Consider the following 24,385-nt stretch of genomic DNA (forward strand, 5'->3'; position numbering starts at 1 on the left):
CTTCATGAATGTTTCAAACTACATGTCTCTTATCACTTGCTTTCTTTGGACTTATATTAAGTTAGTAAAACTAGAACTAGAAAAATGCTGTACACAATGGGTGGATGAAACATTCATACATGGTGATAAGGTTCGTACACCAAAGCATATTTCTGTTCAATTAGTTGTTTGTGATTGATAAGTTTCTACATTGAAAGGTTCGTATTTCGAGGCTCCACCTTACAAAATGTCCTCAAGTGTGGTTCACCACAAATCCAACCACAAAACGAAGATTAATATTATTTTTTGAATGATCTGTTTTTATTTTTGCATCCAGGGGTCTGTCAATCAAAGTCTGACTGATGTGAGCGCAGTGGATCTGATTCCTCCAGATAAAAAAGTAAGCTTCAAAACATCGTATGGAGTATAATATAATCTTTATAGGTGGTTGAAGCACAAGTTTACTTTATTGTAAATTGACAAATCTAAGCATGATGAGGTCACTTTTCCATTCGTGACAGGCTTATTTGGACTGCAGATCATACATTGTAATTGACATTTCCTTGAAGAAACCACTAGTGGCCAGAACATCTTCAGAGGAGTTGGCAAGAAGGTAATATACAGTGAGTGTTCCATAGTCATGCACTATATTGCCAAAAGTATTTGGCCACCTGCCTTGACTCACATATGAACTTGAAGTTCCATCCCATTCCTAACCTATAGGGTTCAAAATTATGTCGGTCCACGTTTTGCAGCTATTACAGCTTCAACTCTTCTGGGAAGGTTGCGGAGTGTGTTTATAGGAATTTTTGACCATTCTTCCAAAAGCGCATTGGTGAGGTCACACACTGATGTTGGTCGAGAAGGCCTGGCTCTCAGTCTCCGTTCTAATTGATCCCAAAGGTGTTTTGTCGGGTTCAGGTCAGGACTCTGTGCAGGCCAGCCAAGTTCATCCACACTAGACTCTGTCATTCATGTCTTTATGGACCTTGCTTTGTGCACTGGTGCACAGTCATGTAGGAAGAGGAAGGGGCCCACTCCAAACTGTTCCCACAAGGTTGGGAGCATGGAATTGTCCAAAATGTTTTGGTATTCTGGAGCATTCAAAGTTGCTTTCACTGAAACTAAGGGGCCAAGCCCAACTCCTGAAAAACAACCCCACATAATTCCTCCCCCACCAAATTTCACACTCGGCACAATGCGCTACTTTCACACCCAGACTCGTCCATCAGATTGTCAGATGGAAAAGCGTGATTCATCCCTCCACTGCTCTAGAATCCAGTGGCGACGTCCTTTACACCAGTGGTCCCCAACCACCGGACCGATTGGTACCGGCCCGCACAAGAAATGTAAAAAAAAAAAAAAAAAAAAAAAGTTTTTATTTTTTTTAAAACACAATATATACATTATATATCAATATCGATCAATACAGTCCGCAGGGATACAGTCCGTAAGCACACATGATGGTATTTCTTTATGACAAAAAAACAAAAAATACCATAAATCCAAAACCCCCCCAAACCCCCACCACTCCCCCGGTCCGTGGGACACATTTTCAAGCGTTGACCGGTCCGCAGCTACAAAAAGGGTGGGGACCACTGCTTTACACCACTGCATCCGACGCTTTGCAGTGGACTTGGTGATGTATGGCTTAGATGCAAACCCATTCCATGAAGCTCTCTGCGTACTGTACGTGGGCTAATTGGAAGGTCACATGAAGTTTGGAGCTCTGTAGCAACTGACTGTGCAGAAAGTCGGCGACCTCTTTGCACTATGCGCTTCAGCATCCGCCGACCCCTCTCTGTCAGGCCTACCACTTTGTGGCTGAGTTGCTGTTGTTCCTATACTCTTCCATTTTCTTATAATAAAGCTGACAGTTGACTTTGGAATATTTAGGAGCGAGGAAATTTCACGACTGGATTTGTTGCACAGGTGGCATCCTATGACAGTTCCACGCTGGAAATCACTGAGCTCCTGAGAGCGGCCCATTCTTTCACAAATGTTTGTAGAAACAGTCTCCATGCCCAAGTGCTTGATTTTATACACCTGTGGCCGGGCCAAGTGATTAGGACACCTGATTCTGATCATTTGGATGGGTGGCCAAATACTTTTGGCAATATAGTGTATGTTGTACCATGTTTTGTCTGCAAGTGCCTACCCCAGAGCTAATGGAAAAACCTGTTTTATGTATAACCATTCCATCAAAACATGTTGTATTTTAGATTTGTGCATGTGGAATATTCAAAGAAACGTTTTGCCTAAAATGTTTTTGTAGGGTGAAAGCACTGATCCCCCCAAGGCTACCTCCAGCAGGACCTAACCGAGCTGATAGAGTAAATATGCTCACACACTTTAGGCAATGTCTTTTGTGAACAACTATTATTAAACTGCACCCACTACCAATTTAGAATATACAGTATATCAGATTTTTTGCAAGTCTATTTTTTTAAGTGACCAATATCCAATCACTGTGTCTTAAATTACCCGCTTGCACGCACACCAGAAAAGTAGGTAAACAATACGGGTGCACAAAAAAATCGATTCATATCCGAATAACAAAAATGTTTTCTCCTAATTCTAAATCGATTCATAATTTTCAAAAATCAATTAAAAAAAAAAGATACATATTATTAGTGATCACTGTCCATTTAGTAGGAGCAGATCATTTCCCATGTTCAAAGGTATGTTATAGGGTTGTATGGTATACCGATACTGGTATAGTATTGCGGTACTAATGAATCAAAAACGGTACTATACTCTGTTTGAAAAGTACCGGACAGCGCGTCGTCACGTCATGACATTGCTGATTTTGCGAGCAGAGGAGCATGTTCGGCAGCGCGCACACACAGAGTACTTACAAGCAGACACAGTGAAAGGGAGAACAGACGCATTTTGGCTTAAAAAACTAACGATAAAGGTGAAGTTATAACACTGAAACGCATTAAGACATGGCCAGCTAGCTATCGGCTAAAGTCCAGCCCCGGTCGGCAGTGTTTTAGTTACTTCTACATCACTAATCCTCGCCCCCATGGCTACAAATAAAGTAAGTTTCTTACAAGTATCATCCCTGCAGGTCGAGGAATAGCTAAACATGCTTCACTACACACCGTAGCTCACCGGCGTCACAATGTAATCAAACGCCATTGGTGGATCTACACCTAACATCCACTGTAATGATACCAAGTACAGGAGCGTATCTAGTCGATACTACTTACATCAATATTTTTTAGCATCACAAAATCTAATTTCGTTACTTTGAATATGACCAATGTATGATCCTGTAACGACTTGGTATCGAATTGATACCTAAATTTGTGGTATCATTCGAAACTAATGTAAAGCATCCGAACAACAGAAGAATACGTGATTATTACATTTGAACAGAAGTGTAGATAGAAAATGTTGAAAGAGAAAGTAAGCAGATATTAACAGTAAATGAACAAGTAGATTAATAATTAATTTTCTACCACTTGTCCTTAATAATTTTGACAGAATAATAGAATGGAAAATGACACAAAATGTTACTGCATACGTCAGCAGCTAAATTAGAAGCCTTTGTTTGTTTACCTACTACTAAAAGACAAGTTGTCTTGTATGTTCACCATTTTATTTCAGGACAAGCTTGCAATAAGAATCATATGTTTAATGGACCCTAAGATTTGTTTGTTAAAATAAAGCCAATAATGCCATTTTTTGTGGTCCCTTTTATTTAGAAAAGTATCAAAATACATTTGGGTACTGGTACCACACTACTGCACTGTATATACCGTATTTTTCGGACTATAAGTCACAGTTTTTTTCATAGTTTGGCCGGGGGTGCGACTTATACTCAGGAGCGACTTATGTGTGAAACTATTAACACATTACCGTAAAATATCAAATAATATTATTTAGCTCATTCACGTGAGAGACTAGACGTATAAGATTTCATGGGATTTAGCGATTAGGAGTTACAGATTGTTTGGTAAACGTATAGCATGTTCTATATGTTATAGTTATTTGAATGACGTTAACATACCAGGCACGTTCTCAGTTGGTTATTTATGCCTCATATAACGTACACTTATTCAGCCTGTTGTTCACTATTCTTTTGCCTTTCAAATGTCTATTCTTGGTGTTGGGTTTTATCAAATACATTTCCTCAAAAAATGCGACTTATACTCGACTTATATGTTTTTTTCCTTCTTTATTATGCATTTTCGGCCGGTGCGACTTATACTCCGAAAAATACGGTACTCGTAATCACTCCCAAATAACTCCTTTTTACGTCTTTTTCCTTTTTTTTTGAAGGCAGTATTAAACTTTCACAAGCAGGTGGGCAATGTGGTGAAGCATATTTCGGAGCAGTACGAGGAATTGTTTGGAGCAGGATTCCAAGCATCCATGAGCTGTGACCAGGACCCAATGATGGCTCAGCTGATGGGCGCTCTCAATGTCTCCGGGAAATACTTTGCCTTCAAGGAAAAACTGAAGGTTTGAATACCTGTTTGTCCAACCTTCAGCACGGATGTGTTACACGTGTCAACCAGCGTGTGTGTGTGTGGTGTGTAGCCTGCTGTGGTGAAGTTTGTGCGTGACAAGGTACAGCAGACGGAGTCCTTTACAGAGCAGCAGGATCTGCAGGAGTTTGTCAGCAAGCTGTACGTGGACCTGGTGGATGAGATGCATGTTGCTCTCAACAAAGTATACGCAAACACACCCTCCCCCAAACACACACTGTTTATACGCGCATAATCACTGTAATTATTCCCCCCCTAATTAGATTTATTCACATGCCATTGAGGATGATCCAATTAATGAGATCCATTTGAGCATTTACCATCTTACACATTTTGCACGAGAGGCTCAGCTCATGAGGGATTATCCTCTGGCTGTTCGCTACTACCAAGAGGTACAATAACATCTGTTACTTGCCATGTGTACAGTAATTATGTTATTATTCTGCATGAAGGCATGGACATCTTGTGTCTGTTTTGCTGCAGTTGGTTGCGAGGGAGCCCCGTGAGCCCTCCCACAAGTTTGAGTGGGGGGGCCTCTACATGCAAACCGGAGAATACATGATGGCGAAAATGTGTTTCCACGATGCCGTGGCTCTCCAGCAAACACACCTGCCCAGGTCAGACATGGAACGCTATGAAAACATAGCATAGATATTAGCAAGGGAAACTTATCTGAGGCATTGAGTCAATTGCAACTGGACTGTTCCGAGTTTCTTAGAACGGGTGTGTCCAACTCGTTTTTGTTGAGGGGCTGCTAGGGATGATGCTCGAAACCGGTTTTCCCGGATGATCGATAAGAAAAGAACCGAGTCCTCGGACTCGAATCCCTTTTTGAGAACCGGTACCCGTTATCGAGACCACTATAGTAAAGAAAAAGAGTTGGTTCTTTATTCGAATCCCTCAGAACGAATCCCTTCCCACAGGAATTGCCCTGTGAGATGCAATGTTATGCTCATTTGATTGTAGACTCTTACTGGCACCTTGTGGCGATATGAAAATACTACTCGTCATTAGTTTGGGCAATTGAGAAGTAGACAAGTTGTGTTAGCTCCTACAAGCCTTGGAAAAGATAAGTCTGTAAGTAAACTGTTTAACTTGTTTATATAACTCAATATTAAGGTGAAAAGTGTTTCAATTTTATACTAAGATGTCTATTGAAAAACAATTTTTGTGCACTGTTTCAATGGATGATTTGAGGACTTAAAATGGTTGCCAGTCGTATATTTCCACCATCAAAATAGTTTCAACACTCAGAAGTATTTGTTTGATGATAGTACTGTATATTTGTGTAAAGCTAATATTTACATATTGTGTATTACATTTCAGTATGTTAATTGAATCACATAGCTTATACATTTGTCATTGTGTGTATTTCAGTTTAAAAAAATAAATAACAGTCCAATGCAAGACAAAAGTAAAGATAGGAAAAGACAAAGAAAGATGAACAACAATAAAGAGCCTAAATGGATTAATCTGCTTTGGAACTTTATTAGACGTCTTGGGTTGGTTGTTAGCTGTCTGCCAAGCTGTATAACCTCAACACGTATAGTGAGGGCAGAACAGGCAATATGCAATTATTGCCAGGCTTCGCTGTCATGTAAGGGGGGAAGAATTGTTGATTGATGACTGTGGTGTTCTTAATGTCATAGTGTGTGTAGTTAGTATGTTCCAATAGCAGCAGAAGTGCACTTTTTGGAGAGCTGTATTATTTTCAGTTTTGTGCCCAAGGGACTGATTTTATTTAACACTATATTATTATTTATACACCTATAGTGATCACAGAGACAGGTTGTTTTTGTGTTACTGTATATATTTGTTTTTCTGAAAAATCCCACTTAATATATTTTGTGTAACAACAGTCAATATTTTTATTTTTTTAGGGGGGTAACAGTCAATATTTATTTATTTATTTTATTTTATTTTTTTCTTATAAAATAAAAGTGAGCTTTTGTTAAACCAAATATTGTGTTTTTTTCCATATACAACAACCTAACTGGAATCGATAAGAGAATCGATAAGGAATCGGTTCGATAAGAAGATTTGATAATGGGCTCGAACTTGATAAGTTCTTATCAAACATCATCCCTAGGGGCTGCCCTCAGAGGGTCGCTTGTAACAGTGAATATACCGTATTTTCCGGACCATAGGGCGCACCGGATTATAAGGCGCACTGCCGATGAATGGCCTAGTTTTGATCTTTTTTCATATATAAGGCGCACCGGATTATAGGGCGCATTAAAGGAGTCATATTTGTTATGTTTGTACAGGGAAAGAAGACGGCACAGACAGTAGGGGCAATGTTTAACTCTATTTTATTTATATATATAACCCATGTATATATATATATAATAGAGTTATATATATATATATATGTGTTATATATATATATAGATATATATATATATAGATATATATATATATATATATATATAAAAAGTAATGATATTAATCAACAAGGGAATGGAGTGTGTGAACTAATCCAAAAGTGTATGGTGTGTGACAATGTGTGAATATTACCTGAAGAGTGTTACCCGGAAGTGTTGAGCGAGGTGCTGTAGTCCAGGGGGGGAGATCGGACCGTGAGACAGGCAGGTAGTCGGAGTCCGTGTCCAGGCGGAAGGTCGAGATCCAAAAAGCCAGGGAAGCAGAGGGAACACGGGAAGACGAGACACACGGCTCGTAACGTGGGAATAGAGGTACGCTGCTGAAAGGGGGCTACAAGGAGGACACGAGAGAACTGAGCACGATGGGTGAGAAAACACAGAGAGAGAAAGATAGCATAGGGCCGGTATAGCTCGGTTGGTAGAGCGGCCGTGCCAGCAACTTGAGGGTTGCCGGTTCGATCCCCACTTCTGCCATCCTAGTCACTGCCGTTGTGTCCTTGGGCAAGACACTTTACCCACCTGCTCCCAGTGCCACCCACACTGGTTTAAATGTAACTTAGATATTGGGTTTCACTATGTAAAGCGCTTTGAGTCACTAGAGAAAAGCGCTATATAAATATAATTCACTTCACTTCACTTCACTGCATAGAGCTTGCTAGGTTCGGCTTACTGTACAGGACAGGTCGCTACGTTCTGGCGCGGGATAGCAGGTCGTGCAGGCTTATGACGGCAGGTCCTATGGTCAGCCACAGGTGCGCTGATTGCTGGTGATTGATAGCAGCCGCTTGCTGCCGCCGGACTGACACGCGCCCGGCGCGCTCCTGGAAGTCCGCTCCGCGCAGCACACAGAGTGAATGCCCAGGCCTAGCGAAATGTTTTCTGAGACAATCCGAACAGTCCAGTTGGGATCAAATTAATGCCTTGAGAATGTAATGCCCTAGAAAAAAGAAAATATATCCAAGGATTTATTTTGTTTTTGATCAAATAAACCAATGCTCTTTGGTTTGGCTCCCAGAGAGTCAGTAAAGGCTTGAAATTGTAGTTTTATGTACTTAAAGAGCGTTGAACGCTGACTCCAAGCTTGTGTTTGTGTTATGTTATCTGTTTAGTCTGATGATGTGTGGCGTGCTGGCAGCGTTGTTTAATGACTTTGAGCAAGCTGAGACTTTATTGGAGCGAGCCACAAACATAGAGCCTTTGGATTTGGTGGCTTGGACCTTGCTGGGTGAGATCCATGTTTTCACTCCATCCAAATACCACAGCACGAATCCTCCAAGAAACAAATCTTGTAACTGAGTTGATTAATGTGGCCACGTTTCCTGGCGTTTAGCCACACCGTATCATTCTGGAACACGAGCAGAAATGTGCAAAGTGGCTTTTCTCAGTATCCTTGTGTCTGCATTTCGTTGCCCAGGTCTGGTCCAAGAAAGCCAGGGCAAATCCATCCTGGCTGAAAGGGCTTTCATGGAGGCTAAAAACAACCTGAAAGCAAAGGAAGCCAATAGTCAAACAAGCAAGGCGGAAGACACGGATGTGGATGAGGAAAGCGAAAAGCTGGTGGAACAGGAAGAGGAAAAGCCCGTTCCACCTCCCATTCAGTCTCAGGCCATCAAGCAAACTGGTGAGAAGACAACTTTTTCATCTAAATCGTAGAAGAAAGCTAAATCATTCTGAGAGTGTGTGTTAGTGATTCCCAATATCATTTGTTTTGACGTGTTTTATTTCATCCTACATTTTTGTATGTGTGTATTCAAACATGGAAAAACAAGGATTTCTTACACGTTTGTCAAAGTTAACGAGATAACAATTTAAAAGGGGTCACATTATGATTCTTTTTCTACATAAAAAATACTTCCTTGTGGTCTATATATAGTACAGGCCAAAAGTTTGGACACACCTTCTCATTTCAATGCATTTTCTTTATTTTCATGACTATTTACATTGTAGATTGTCCCTGAAGGCATCAAAACTATGAAGTGAAAACCTTTTCAGGTGACTACCTTTTGAAGCTCATTGAGAGAATGCCAAGAGTGTGCAAAGCAGTACACAGAGCAAAAGGGTGGCTATTTTGAAGAAACTAGAATATAAAACATGTTTTCAGTTATTGCACCTTTTTTTGTTAAGTACATAACTCCACATGTGTTCATTCATAGTTTTGATGCCTTCAGTGACAATCGACAATGTAAATAGTCATGAATATAAAAAAAACACATTGAATAAGAAGGCTTGTCCAAACTTCTGGCCTGTACTGTACATTTAATGGTGGGTTTTTTTGGTCAAATTTTGCATAGATTATGTTTAATACACTTTAAGCCGCATCAGGATGTGCTGTTTTGTGGGTGGTCCTATTTACATGCCTCCACTTCGACAGCGTCGTCTTTGTTATAGTTTTTAGCGCATCCATAGCGAATCTACTGACTAACTTCAAACTATACGCTACTTTGTACTAGAAATGGCAACAGCGAAGGATGCATGTGCATGTACAAGCTAGTCTGCCCCACAACAAGAGGATAGCGAAAAAAAAAGGAGCGCGTTGACTACATCATGGGACTACAATGGTGGACGCGCGCAAAATCCGCTGACGTCACTTATGTCAAAAACATCACCAATGGGGGAAATTCCAAACGGCTTGTTTCCCAGATGTATGAAGGAGGGCAAGATTGTTTTTTTAAAAATTGCATGGTTTGATTTCAAATTTTTGGGACTTATGCAGATCCCAGATACACAAAAACATGTACCAATAGGTCACACATAAGAGATACGTGTAGACTGCAATATGACTCCAGTAAACGACACCAAAATTGTATCTGTTCCACTGAAAATATAGAACATTACACACGGCGCTCAAAAATCTATCAAAATGTTTTAGTACGACTTTGGTAAGCTATGAAGCCACACCGCTTGAAGGATTGTCGGCGCATTAAACATACAAGTATTATTATGGTGTGGGTATAAGGTAAGACATATTATCAGGCGTTTTGTTTCGCAATATTATGCAAAAGCAACTTTTCTTGCCTTCTGGTACCTGCTGATCTGTATTTGGGATCTGCATTAGTCCTGAAAATTTGCGCTCGTCCGCCTTTGTAGTCAATTATGACACCGTAGTCGATGAGCTTCTTCTTCTTCTCTATCTTCTTGTTATGGGACATTCATCCTCCGCTGTTGCCATTTCTAATATAAAGTAGTGTAAAGTTCTTACTTATATCTGTCAGTAAACTCGCCATGAAAGCGCTAAAACATACCGGTGTAGTGAGTTTACATTATTCATCCAAGGAACTTTAGTTACTAGAGAGATGCGGTCGAACGTTTTTTCACAGGACACATTTCTGGCGTTGTTGTTGCACTAGTGAGCCACGGATGAGGAAATGCTGCTCCGTTATTGATTTAAGTAAAGTCTGAATGTCATTAAAACAGTTAGCTCCATCTTTTGACACTCCTTCCACTCCCGTCCTTGCACGCTACGCCGCTACAACAAAGATGACGAGGAGAAGACGCTGTCAAAGGTGAGCCACGTAAATAAGACCGCCCACAAAACGGCGCATCCGGAAGCGACTGTCAGAAAGCGGCTTGAAGATGATCTGTAAAACATCATCTATGCAACATTTTGACCAAAGAACCACCATTACATGTTATGTAGACCACAAGGAAGTGTTTTACATTTAGAAATAAATAAAAAATAATATGACTCCTTTAAAGCGCCCTATAATCTGGTGCACCTTTTTTATAAAAATAGACCTGACTAGACCCGCTCATGGGCAGTGCGCCTTATAATCCGATGCGCCCTATGGTCCGGAAAATACGGTAAATAATCTCACCCTAAGCATCATTAAATACATCCATCCATCCATTTTCTACCGCTTATTTCCTTTTTGGGGTCGTGGGGGGCGCTGGAGCCTATCTCAGCTACAATTGGGCGGAAGGCGGGGTACACCCTGGACAAGTCGCCACCTCATCGCAGGGCCAACACAGATAAACAGACAACAATTCACACTCACATTCACACACTAGGGCCAATTTAGTGTTGCCAATCAACTTATCCCAGGTGCATGTCTTTGGAGGTGGGAGGAAGCCGGAGTAGCCGGAGGGAACCCAAGCAGTCACGGGGAGAACATGCAAACTCCACACAGAAAGATCCCGAGCCCGGGATTGAACCCAAGACTACTCAGGACCTTCGTATTGTGAGGCAGATGCACTAACCCCTCTTCCACCGTGCTGCCCCATTAAATACATCAAGGTTTATATTCATTTCAATTCACTTCAATTTACACTTCAATTGTTTCATCTGACCACAGAACTTTCCTCCAGAAGGTCTTATCTTTGTCCATGTGATGTCAGATGAAACAAAAATTGAGCTGTTTGGCCACAATACCCAGCAATATGTTTGGAGGAGAAAAGGTGAGGCCTTTAATCCCAGGAACACAATCCCTTCCGTCAAGCATGTTGGTGGTAGTATTATGCTCTGGGCCTGTTTTGCTGCCAATGGAACTGGTGCTTTACAGAGAGTAAATGGGACAATGAAAAAGGAGAATTACCTCCGAATTCTTCAAGACAACCTAAAATCATCAGCCCGGAGGTTGGGTCTTGGGCGCAGTTGGGTGTTCCAACAGGACAATGACCCCAAACACATGTCAAAAGTGGTAAATGAATGGCTAAATCAGGCTAGAACTAAGGTTTTAGAATGGCCTTCCCAAAGTCCTGACTTAACCTCTTAAGGCCCAAGCTGTTTGTTTACATGCTTTTTTTTATTTCTCTTTGCTATTTGGGCTTATTGGACCCTAATTAAAATAAAAAACTAAGAATCAACTTTTTATATGATGTACTTAGTCCATAAGTAACAAACGTGTACTTCATGTTTAGTGACATGCTAATTCTTATTTGTACACTTTTTTTTCCAAATTCCATTGTATGTTATACTCTTCTGACACCACCAGATGGCAGTATAAGTGTCCACATAGGCGGCCATAAGACCCCAATTAAAGGGGAATATTATCACCAGACCTATGTAAGCGTCAATATATAACTTCATGTTGCAGAAAAAAGACCATATATTTTTTTAAACGATTTCCGAACTCTAAATGGGGGAATTTTGGCGAATTAAATATTCGCTCTCGGAGCGATGACGTCACAACGTGACGTCGCATCGGGAAGCAAACCGCCATTTTCTCAAACACCGGGTCAAAACAGCTCTGTTATTTTACGTTTTTTCGACTGTTTTCCGAACCTTGGAGACATCATGCCTCGTCGGTGTGTTGTCGGAGGGTGTAACAACACGAACAGGGACGGATTCAAGTTGCACCAGTGGCCCAAAGATGCGAAAGTGGCAAGAAATTGGACGTTTGTTCCGCACACTTTACCGACGAAAGCTATGCTACGACAGAGATGGCAAGAATGTGTGGTTATCCTGCGACACTCAAAGCAGATGCATTTCCAACGATAAAGTCAAAGAAATCTGCCGCCAGACCCCCATTGAATCTGCCGGAGTGTGTGAGCAATTCAGGGACAAAGGACCTCGGTAGCACGGCAAGCAATGGCGGCAGTTTGTTACCGCAGACGAGCGAGCTAAACCCCCCTGGATGTCTTGGCTCACACCGTCCCAAGATGATCAAGAGAAGAATATCGACCCTAGCTTCCCTGGCCTGCTGACATGAGGGTATGTCTGCAGAATATATTAATTGATGAAAATTGGGCTGTCTGCACTCTCAAAGTGCATGTTGTTGCCAAATGTATTTCATATGCTGTAAACCTAGTTCATAGTTGTTAGTTTCCTTTAATGCCAAACAAACACATACCAATCGTTGGTTAGAAGGCGATCGCCGAATTCGTCCTCGCTTTCTCCCGTGTCGCTAGCTGTCGTGTTGTTTTCGTCGGTTTTGCTTGCATACGGTTCAAACCGATATGGCTCAATAGCTTCAGTTTCTTCTTCAATTTCGTTTTCGCTACCTGCCTCCACACTACAGCCATCCGTTTCAATACATGCGTAATCTGTTGAATCGCTTAAACTGCTGAAATCCAAGTCTGAATCCGAGCTAATGTCGCTATAGCTTGCTGTTCTTTCCGCCATGTTTGTTTGTGTTGGCTTCACTATGTGACGTCACAGGAAAATGGACGGGTGTATATAACGATGGTTAAAATTAGGCACTTTGAAGCTTTTTTTAGGGATATTGCGTGATGGGTAAAATTTTGAAAAAAATTTCGAAAAATATAATAAGCCACTGGGAACTGATTTTTAATGATTTTAACAATTCTGAAATTGTGATAATGTTCCCCTTTAAGTAGTGTACACAATTTTGGAAATAAGAGCTAAGAGGTGCTGTCCACGCATGTGGCCACTAAGGCCTTTAGAGGTTAAACCCAATTGAGAACACGTGGACAATTGTTGAAGAAACAAGTCAATGTCAGAAAACCAACATATTTACCTGAACTGCACCAATTTTGTCAAGAGGAGTGGTCAAAAATTAAACCAGAAGCTTGTGGATGGCTACCAAAAGTGCCTTATTGCAGTGAAACTTGCCAAGGGACATGTAACCAAATATTAACATTGCTGTATGTATACTTTTGACCCAGCAGATTTGGTCACATTTTCAGTAGACCCATAATAAATTCATAAAAGAACCAAACTTCATGAATGTTTTTTGTGACCAACAAGTATGTGCTCCAATCACTCTATCACAAAAAATAAGAGTTGTAGCAATTATTGGAAACTCAAGACAGCCATGACATTATGTTCTTCACAAGTGTATGTAAACTTTTGACCGTGACTGTAACGTTTTAATCTGTGTGTCCCAGACACTGACAGCGGTGACCAGGACACTTTGATCAACACAGAGACGGAAGAAAGCAATGTCAGCTCCAAATCCATCTTCACTGAGACGCTTGAGTTTCTGCTCCACAACTCTGCCCTGGAGGTAAAGAGTCAAACAGCAAACATCTTGTTTGCCGAGACTTGCATTGTTCAAATATAGATAGAAACTAATGGAAAAAACCCACTTGTGTTGTAGAGTAATGCTGTAACCATGCGGGCATAATGGTGTCTTTTAGGTAGTTGTCGTTAAACACCTTGAAAAAACATGATGGTTGTGATTTCTGGAATCCCTTTTTGATACTATTACCGTCCTTGTCTTGTCAGATGGCGGAGCTCGCGCTTTCCCAGGCGCTGTCTTCAGGGGGCGATCATAGTTTTGATCTGGCTCGCGTGCAGCTGCTCAGAGCTGACTATTATAACGCCGCCGTCACCATCAGGGATGCGCTACTTCAGGAAGAACCGGTAAGGAAGTCGTGTTTGCCGGCAGTAGAGATGTATTTACTTGATAGATGATCATACTTGCCAACCTTGAGACCCCCGATTTTGGGAGGTGGGGGGTAGGGGGTGTGGTCGGGGATGGGGGGGATACTTGACTTTCAGTGAATTCTAGCTGTATATATATATATATTTTATTTATTATATATATATATATATATATATATATATATATATATATATATAAATAAATATAAGAAATACTTGAATTTCAGTGTTCATTTATTTACACTTATACACACACATAACACTCATCTACTCATTGTTGAGTCAAGGGTTGAATTGTCCATCCTTGTTCTATTCTCTGTCACTATTTTTCTAACCATGCTGAACACCCTCTCTGATGATGCATTGATGTGTGGCACGCACAAAAGTGCTTTCATCAAATGCACTAGAGTCTGGAATCTTCCATCTCTCCCTAGCATGGCCCAAAACCGGTCAATCCTTGCTTCTTGAGGAAGATCTTCAGTGCCAAGCACTTGCTAGTCCACTACTTCTTCCCGGAGGCTATTCAGGTCCAATCGCAGCTGCGGCTTGGAACTTACAAGCGTATTTCTTCATCTTACTCGTCGTCGGCGTCGCCACGGCTGTATCTTCCTCGTTCTTCTGCTTCGTCTCCTTGTTGTGTGCTGCACTCTCTAAAAGCCGTAGATGTTATTGTCACATATGCATGTCCAGTATTGTCCTGTTTAAGAGTGTCACAACATTGCTGTTTACGGCAGACGAACTGCTTTACGGTAGACGAAAACGTGACTGCTGTTGTTGTGTGTTGTTACCGCGCTGGGAGGACGTTAATGAAACTGCCTAACAATAAACCCACATAAGAAACCAAGAACTCGCCCTCGATCATTCTACAGTTATAACGTGATTGGGCAGGCACGCTGTTTATATTGTGGGAAAGCGGACGTGAAAACAGGCTGTCCTGTTCCACTCAGGTCCGCATGGAGCTGGAGGGGGGGCCTGAATTTCAGGAGATTTTCGGGAGAAAATTTGTCCCGGGAGATTTTCGAGAGAGGCGCTGAATTTCGGGAGTCTCCCCGAAAATCCGGGAGGGTTGGCAAGTATGGATAGATGTGACATTATTGGCCTGCAGGGTTTCCCCCAAATTGCCAACATACCTGTGGTGGTGATGGTGTGGCTAGGGGCGTGGTCAATATGATGTATAATTTGCATAATCTGCAATGATACATAGATTTTCTTTAAAAAGGCTAAAAAATATAGAAAAATGGGACCCAATACCTCCCTGCTTGGCACTCAGCATCAAGGGTTGGAATTACACTGCAAAAACTGAAATCTGAGTAAATATCTCAATTAAGGGTGGTATTTGCTTATTTTCTGTCTGATAAGATAATTCTTCTCACTAAGCAGATTTTATGTTAGAGTGTTTTACTTGTTTTAAGTGTTTTGGTCCTAAATGATCTCAGTAAGATATTACAGCTTGTTGCTGAGATTTCATGGCCTATATTGAGTAAAACATGCTTGAAACTACAAACCCCGTTTCCATATGAGTTGGGAAATTGTGTTAGATGTAAATATAAACGGAATACAATGATTTGCAAATCATTGTCAACCCATATTCAGTTGAATATGCTACAAAGACAACATATTTGATGTTCAAACTGATAAACATTTTTTTTTTGTTGCAAATAATCATTAACTTTAGAATTTGATGCCAGCAACACGTGACAAAGAAGTTGGGAATGGTGGCAATAAATACTGATAAAGTTGAGGAATGCTCATCAAACACTTATTTGGAACATCCCACAGGTGAAGAGGCAAATTGGGAACAGGTGGGTGCCATGATTGGGTATAAAAGTAGATTCCATGAAATGCTCAGTCATTCACAAACAAGGATGGGGCGAGGGTCACCACTTTGTCAACAAATGCGTGAGCAAATTGTTGAACAGTTTAAGAAAAATCTTTCTCAACCAGCTATTGCAAGGAATTTAGGGATTTCACCATATACGGTCCGTAATATAATCAAAGGGTTCAGAGAATCTGGAGAAATCACTGCACGTAAGCAGCTAAGCCCGTGACCTTCGATCCCTCAGGCTGTACTGCATCAACAAGCAACATCAGTGTGTAAAGGATATCACCACATGGGCTCAGGAACACTTCAGAAACCCACTGTCAGTAACTACAGTCGGTCGCTACATCTGTAAGTGCAAGTTAAAACTCTCCGATGCAAGGCGAAAACCGTTTATCAACAACACCCAGAAACGCCGTCGGCTTCGCTGGGCCTGAGCTCATCTAAGATGGACTGATACAAAGTGGAAAAGTGTTCTGTGGTCTGACGAGTCCACATTTCAAATTGTTTTTGGAAACTGTGGACGTCGTGTCCTCCGGACCAAAGAGGAAAAGAACCATCCGGATTGTTATAGGCGCAAAGTTGAAAAGCCAGCATCTGTGATGGTATGGGGGTGTATTAGTGCCCAAGACATGGGTAACTTACACATCTGTGAAGGCGCCATTAATGCTGAAAGGTACATACAGGTTTTGGAGCAACATATGTTGCCATCCAAGCAACGTTACCATGGACGCCCCTGCTTATTTCAGCAAGACAGTGCCAAGCCACGTGTTACATCAACGTGGCTTCATAGTAACAGAGTGCGGGTACTAGACTGGCCTGCCTGTAGTCCAGACCTGTCTCCCATTGAAAATGTGTGGCGCGTTATGAAGCCACAACGGAGACCCCGGGACTGTTGAACAACTTAAGCTGTACATCAAGCAAGAATGGGAAAGAATTCCACCTGAGAAGCTTAAAAAATGTGTCTCCTCAGTTCCCAAACGTTTACTGAGTGTTGTTAAAAGGAAAGGCCATGTAACACAGTGGTGAACATGCCCTTTCCCAACTACTTTGGCACGTGTTGCAGCCATGAAATTCTAAGTTAATTATCATTTGCAAAATAAAAAATTAAGTTTATGAGTTTGAACATCAAATATCTTGTCTTTGTAGTGCATTCAATTGAATATGGGTTGAAAAGGATTTGCAAATCATTGTATTCCGTTTATATTTACATCTAACACAATTTCCCAACTCATATGGAAACGGGGTTTGTAATACTTAGACCTACTACAATACGGTATGGCCAGTATGGTGGTACTTGGAGAGCCAAGTGTTTTCTGAGGTGGTACTTGGTGAAAAAAAGTTTGAAAACCACTATAACATATAACAAGTACAAAATAAATACATTTGACTGAAGGACAAATAAAAAAATCTAGTTGGATCAGAATGCAGAATATTGCATGAAATATTCATTTGATCATCCAAATCAAATCAAGTAAGAAAGTCTGAATAAAAGAGCGAAGACATCGTTTTGTTAATGTACTTGGCATGCCAACAAGCAAATATCCTCAACTTCAGATTCGCAGAAGACATCTGCTGTTTCAGCCAAAAGTGACAAACGTTGTAGCTGAAGAAAAGCAACCCTAAATCATGATGCTACCACCGCCAATCTTCACTGTGTTTTTAACATGAATGACTTACCCAATAGACGGCAATGTTTACCAAGGTGTTATCCGCGCTCTGAGCAGGTTGCAGATATGTGGGCTCTAAATGGACACTGTCACTACCTGTCCGGGTCGTTGGCTGATGCGCAGGGGTGTTATGAACGCAGCCTGGAATTCCTACAGCAGACATCAGACACCCACATTGTACTTCTGCGCCTGGGCTCCATTTATCTACAGGAAGAGAAGGTCAGACACAAACATACACTGACTGATATCTATTCGCCAATCACAACTGTATGTGTGTGTCTCAATTACGAGAGAGCAAGCAATTTAATTCACTCTGTCCTTTCCTTATTAGTTTGAGCAAGCGAAGTTGGCCTACGTCCGAGCCTGTGAAACAACTCCCTCCTGCCTTACCTGGTTGGGCCTGGGTATCTCCTGTTACCGGGTAAGGCGTCACATGTTGGGTTACAGCAGACCTGGGCAAATTAAGGCCCGTTAAGCCAGTGTTTTTCAACCACTGTGCCGCGGCACACTAGTGTCCCGTGAGATACAGTCTAGTGTGCCGTGGGACATTATCTAATTTCAACTATTTGGGTTAAAAATATTTTTTGCAAACCAGTAATTATAGTCTGCCAATTACGTGTTGTTGTTGAGTGTCTGTACTGTCTGGAGATCGGCAGAGTAACCGTGTAATACTCTTCCATATCAGTAGGTGGCAGCAGGTAGTTAATTGCTTTGTAGATGTCGGAAGCAGCGTGCAGGTAAAAAAGGTGTCTAATGATTAAACCGAAATCAAACAAAAGGTGAGTGCCCCTAAGAAAAGGCATTGAAGCTTACGGAAGGCTATGCAGAACGAGACTAAAACTGAACTGGCTACAAAGTAAACAAAAACAGAATGCTGGACGACAGCAAAGACTTACTGTGGAGCAAAGACAGCGTCCACAAAGTACATCCGAACATGACATGACAATCAACAATGTCCACACAAAGAAGGATTAAAAACAACTGAAATATTCTTGATTGCTAAAAACAAAGTAGATGCGGGAAATATCGCTTAAAGGAAGACATGAAACTGCTACAGGAAAATACCAAAAAAAGACAAAAAGCCACCAAAATAGGAGCGCAAGACAAAAACTAAAACGCAGGAAAACAGCAAAAAGTCAAAATAAGTCACAGTGTGATGTGACAGATCGTGATAGTACATTTACTTTGAGACAAGAGCTATATTGATGCATGCTTGGTTATGCTTTAAAGTCATATCCAACAATTGCGACAACGACTTTTTACTGTCAACTGAGTTTCGTTTTTTTATGATTTCTGCTGGTGGTGTGCCTCCAGATTTTTTCAACACAAAAAATGTGCCTTGGCTCAAAAAAGGTTAAGAAACACTGCGTTAAGCTTTTCAATCTGGCCCGCCGGACATTACCAAATTATTTTTTTTCGATCTTTAAGATGTAAATCCCAGCAAGACATTATTGTTTTGTACTAGTGTTCCTAAAAATAAAAATAGGACCCAAGCACACATACTGTACAGCAGATTTTCACAGCTTATATGTATCCATCCATCCATCCATCCATTTTCTACCGCTTATTCCCTTTGGGGTCGCGAGGGGGGGCGCTGGAACCTATCTCAGCTACAATCGGGCGGAAGGCGGTGTACACCCTGGACAAGTCGCCACCTCATCGCAGGGCCAACACAGATAGACAGACAACATTCACACTCACATTCACACACTAGGGCCAATTTTAGTGTTGCCAATCAACCTATCCCCAGGTGCATGTCTTTGGAGGTGGGAAGAAGCCGGAGTACCTGGAGGGGACCCACGCAGTCACGGGGAGAACATGCAAACTCCACACAGAAAGATCCCGAGCCCAGCATTGAACCCAAGACTACTCAGGACCTTCGTATTGTGAGGCAGATGCACTAACCCCTCTTCCACCGTGCTGCCCGGCTTATATATATATATATATATATATATATATATATATATATATATATATATATATATATATATATATATATATATATATATATATATATATATATATATATGTATGTATGTATATATATGTATATATATACATATATGTGTGTGTGTATGTATGTAAACATATGTGTGTATATGTATTAATATATATATATATATATATATATATATATATATTTATATATATATATATATATTTATATATATATATATATATAAATGTATGTATGTACATATATATGTATATATGTGTGTGTTTATATATATATAAACACACACACACTCACATATATACATATATATATATATTTATTTATATATATATATATATATATATATGTATATATGTGTGTGTTTATATATATAAACACACACACACTCACATATATACATATATACATATATATATATATATATATATACATATATATATACCGTATTTTATAAGTTGCAGTTTTTTTTCATAGTTTGGCCCGGGCTCCAGTGCGATTTATATATGTTTTTTTCCTTCTTTATTATGCATTTTCGGCAGGTGCGACTTATACTTCGAAAAATACGGTATATATATATATATATATATATATATATATATATACAGTATATGTTTATATATATATATATATATATATATATATATATATATATATATATATATATATATATATATATACAGTATATGTTTATGTATATATATATATATAAAAGGCTCCCGGGTGGCAGATCCAGAAGTCCACAAAAAAGCACAGCAGAAGTCACGAAAGTGCCACCACTTGTCACACAGTCCCAACAAAAACCCACATGAAAACAAGAGGGAAACAGCAGGTTTTATTATTTAGCCTAAATCACGAGTGTCTATTATTTAATTTATTTAAAAAAATAATAATACAAAAGAAAACACATTTTTATGCTATATAAGTAGGGCTATATAAGTAAATAAGTATACATATATAATAAGTATATAAGTAAACATTGATTGATTGATTGTTTTCCTTTTATCCTTAAGGGAGCCTATGCTATAAATGTGTCTTTGTGTCTGAGTGTGCAGCGAGGGGAACTTAGTCTGGCTGAAGAAGCTTTGACGGAGGCCAACCACTTGAACAACCAGAACGCAGAGGTGTGGACCTACCTGTCTATGATCTGCCTCAGGGTGAGTGGCATCTGATCAGAGAACACTCTTGTACAGGGGTGTCAAACTCATTGTAGCTCAGGGGCCGCATGGAGGTAAAATATGTGCGCACACGGGCCGGACTATTAAAATCATGGTATTAAAACTAAAAAATAAAGACAACTTCAGATTGTTTTCTGGTAACAATTTAGTATGGGGAACATATTCTAAGTAACAAAGACTTAATTTACAGTTATTTGGTTAGGGCAGGGGTCGGCAACCCAAAACGTTGAAAGAGCCATATTGGCCCAAAAATACAAAAAACAAATCTGTCTGGAGCCGCAAAAAATGAAAAGCCGTATATAAGTCTTATAATGAAGGCAACACATGACGTAAGTGCCTATATTAACCATAATAGCCTACTATCAAAATGACTGTCACAGGCTGAAGCAAATCTTTGTTGACAGAAATGTTGAAATGTAATATTTATTCTACACATTTTTACAACATTAGAAACCATTAGTAAATCAGAGGCTATTCAGAAGGTGAGATAACTCCTGGAAATTACTGGCATTTAATGGCCAAAGGTATAGATGTGTGTGTCCAAGTTATAGGAAACGGCAGGTTGTCTTCTTTTAATAGATTTATTACAATCTTTGGCAAGCTATGTAATGTTTGCTGTGGTCTGGAACAACATGGCACACAAACAACTATCTGAAATCCAGCCAATATTGCATACAGATAATATGTCATGAGACATGCAAAACTAAATTATATACAAAGAGGACAAAAGTAAAGGATATTAAATGAGCTCAAATATACCTACAAATGAGGCATAATGATGCAATATGTACATACATCCATCCATCCATTCATTCATCTTCTTCCGCTTATCCGAGGTCGGGTCGCGGGGGCAGCAGCCTAAGCAGGGAAGCCCAGACTTCCCTCTCCCCAGCCACTTCGTCCAGCTCTTCCTGTGGGACCCCAAGGCGTTCCCAGGCCAGCCGGGAGACATAGTCTTCCCAACGTGTCCTGGGTCTTCCCCGCGGCCTCCTACCGGTCGGACGTGCCCTAAACACCTCCCTAGGGAGGCGTTCGGGTGCCCGAACCACCTCATCTGGCTCCTCTCGATATGTACATACAGCTAGCCTAAATAGCATGCTAGTATTGATAAGCTTGGAGTCATACACTGACCAAATATGCCTGATTAGCACTCCAACAAGTCAATAACATCAACAATGCTCATCTTTGTGCATTCACGCACAGCATAAAACTTTTGGTGGACAAAATGAGACAAGGAAGGAGTGGAAGATTTTACATGTAAACAGACTGCTGCTTCACAGTCCACACTACGGTGAGTTCAAGAACCGCCGAAATTAGTAGGACGAAACGATTTCAACCAAATACTCTCATCAGTGAAGCATACCGGTACACACAATCATATTAAACAGTGGGCTTTCTAACAATTGGGAAGGTTTGTGTCATGTTTGTCCTCAAACAAAAAACATACTAAAACAAAACAGTTATTTTCCCCCCATCTTATTCCATTTTCAATGCTTTTTTTTAAAAAAATACTCCAGGGAGCCACTAGGGCGGCGCTAAAGAGCCGGGGGTTGCTGACCCTCGGGTTAGGCTTAGGGTAAGTTTTAGGGTTTGGGTTAGTTGTATAATAAGACCAAGCAGAATAAGGCATTAAATAAGTACGTAATAATGACTAATTAAGAGTAATATGTTACTAATTTGCATGTTAATAAGCAACTAATTAATAGTGAATATGTGTTGCCCATACTAAAGTGTTACCTGTTTTCTTTGTCTTACTTTGGCCAAAAATAGAACAAACACATCCTGAAAATATTGCAATAAAAATATAGAAAAAAAGTTTAGATCCATGAAGGAAAGAAGAAAGTGAATGAATGTTTATAACTGAATCATTTTACACATGCATAAAAATATGTTTTCTTTTGTATTATTAAAGGGGAACATTATCACAATTTCAGAAGGGTTAAAACCATTAAAAATCAGTTCCCAGTGGCTTATTTTATTTTTCGAAGTTTTTTTCAAAATTTTACCCATCACGCAATATCCCTAAAAAAAGCTTCAAAGTGCCTGATTTTAACCATTTTCCTGTGACGTCACATAGTGATGCCAATACAAACAAACATGGCGCATAGAACAGCAAGCTATAGCGACATTAGCTCGGATTCAGACTCGGATTTCAGCCGTTTAAGCGATTCAACAGATTACGCATGTATTGAAACGGATGGTTGTAGTGTGGAGGCAGGTAGCGAAAACGAAATTGAAGAAGAAACTGAAGCTATTGAGCCATATCGGTTTGAACCGTATGCAAGCGAAACCGACGAAAACGACACGACAGCCAGCGACACGGGAGAAAGCGAGGACGAATTCGGCGATCGCCTTCTAACCAACGATTGGTATGTGTTTGTTTGGCATTAAAGGAAACTAACAACTATGAACTAGGTTTACAGCATATGAAATACATTTGGCAACAACATGCACTTTGAGAGTGCAGACAGCCCAATTTTCATCAATTAGTATATTCTGTAGACATACCCTCATCCGCGCTCTTTTCCTGAAAGCTGATCTGTCCAGTTTTAGAGTTGATGTCAGCAGGCCAGGGAAGCTAGGGTCGATATTCTTCTCTTGATCATCTTCGGTGGCATAAGGGACGGTGTGAGCCAAGACATCCAGGGGGTTTAGCTCGCTCATCTGCGGGAACAAACTGCCGCCATTGCTTGCCATGCTACCGAGGTCCTTTGTCCCTGAATTGCTCACACACTCCGGCAGATTCAATGGGGGTCTGGCGGCAGATTTCTTTGACTTTATCGTTGGGAATGCATCTGCTTTGAGTGTCGCAGGATATCCACACATTCTTGCCATCTCTGTCGTAGCATAGCTTTCGTCGGTAAAGTGTGCGGAACAAACGACTGACCATTTTCGTCGGCTTTCCCCACACCCTCGTATTTTGAACAAATTTCGTCCAATTTCTTGCCACTTTCGCATCTTTGGGCCACTGGTGCAACTTGAATCCGTCCCTGTTCGTGTTGTTACACCCTCCGACAACACACCGACGAGGCATGATGTCTCCAAGGTACGGAAAACAGTCGAAAAAACGGAAAATAACAGAGCTGATTTGACTCGGTGTTTGAGAAAATGGCGGATTGCTTCCCGATGTGACGTCACGTTGTGACGTCATCGCTCCGAGAGCGAATAATAGAAAGGCGTTTAATTCGCCAAAATTCACCCATTTAGAGTTCGGAAATCGGTTGAAAAATATATGGTCTTTTTTCTGCAACATCAAGGTATATATATTGACGCTTACATAGGTCTGGTGATAATGTTCCCCTTTAAGTAACGTTTATGACAACCTTTTTCCAAAACACAATATAAAATGTGAGATATAACAGGATCATTTGTTGTCAAAACGCTTACAAAAAAGTGGTACCCCAAAAATGTACTATGGGACCCCATTTTTATGACTTGATGGGGTTCCCGGGACCCCATTTTGAAAACTCCTAGCGCCAACACTGATGGAGTATTGGTGCGTGCAGAACAGCAGCAGGCGGCTGTGGCCTGCGGGCCGGTTCTAATATTAATCAAATATCATCCCGGGGGCCATCGATAATTCAGATCCGGGTGTCCTTGACTTTGACACCCCTGCT

At 40.6% G+C, this 24,385-nt stretch overlaps 1 protein-coding gene across 1 annotated transcript in view; it reads left to right on the top strand.

Moving 5' to 3' along the window:
* cfap70 (cilia and flagella associated protein 70) overlaps positions 1–24,385 on the top strand; it is a 52,167-nt gene that overhangs the window by 26,624 nt on the left and 1,158 nt on the right. Inside the window, exons 12-25 of the mRNA XM_061974849.2 lie at positions 317–379; positions 501–592; positions 2,255–2,312; positions 4,270–4,452; positions 4,531–4,662; positions 4,742–4,870; positions 4,962–5,095; positions 7,972–8,087; positions 8,277–8,483; positions 13,649–13,767; positions 13,989–14,126; positions 17,694–17,855; positions 17,968–18,057; positions 20,646–20,747. Of these exons, the coding sequence (XP_061830833.2) occupies positions 317–379; positions 501–592; positions 2,255–2,312; positions 4,270–4,452; positions 4,531–4,662; positions 4,742–4,870; positions 4,962–5,095; positions 7,972–8,087; positions 8,277–8,483; positions 13,649–13,767; positions 13,989–14,126; positions 17,694–17,855; positions 17,968–18,057; positions 20,646–20,747 (1,725 nt within the window). The remainder of the gene's footprint in view (positions 1–316; positions 380–500; positions 593–2,254; positions 2,313–4,269; positions 4,453–4,530; positions 4,663–4,741; positions 4,871–4,961; positions 5,096–7,971; positions 8,088–8,276; positions 8,484–13,648; positions 13,768–13,988; positions 14,127–17,693; positions 17,856–17,967; positions 18,058–20,645; positions 20,748–24,385) is intronic.

The sequence above is a fragment of the Nerophis lumbriciformis genome, linkage group LG15 (genome assembly GCF_033978685.3).
Source record: "Nerophis lumbriciformis linkage group LG15, RoL_Nlum_v2.1, whole genome shotgun sequence".
Lineage (NCBI taxonomy): Eukaryota > Metazoa > Chordata > Actinopteri > Syngnathiformes > Syngnathidae > Nerophis > Nerophis lumbriciformis.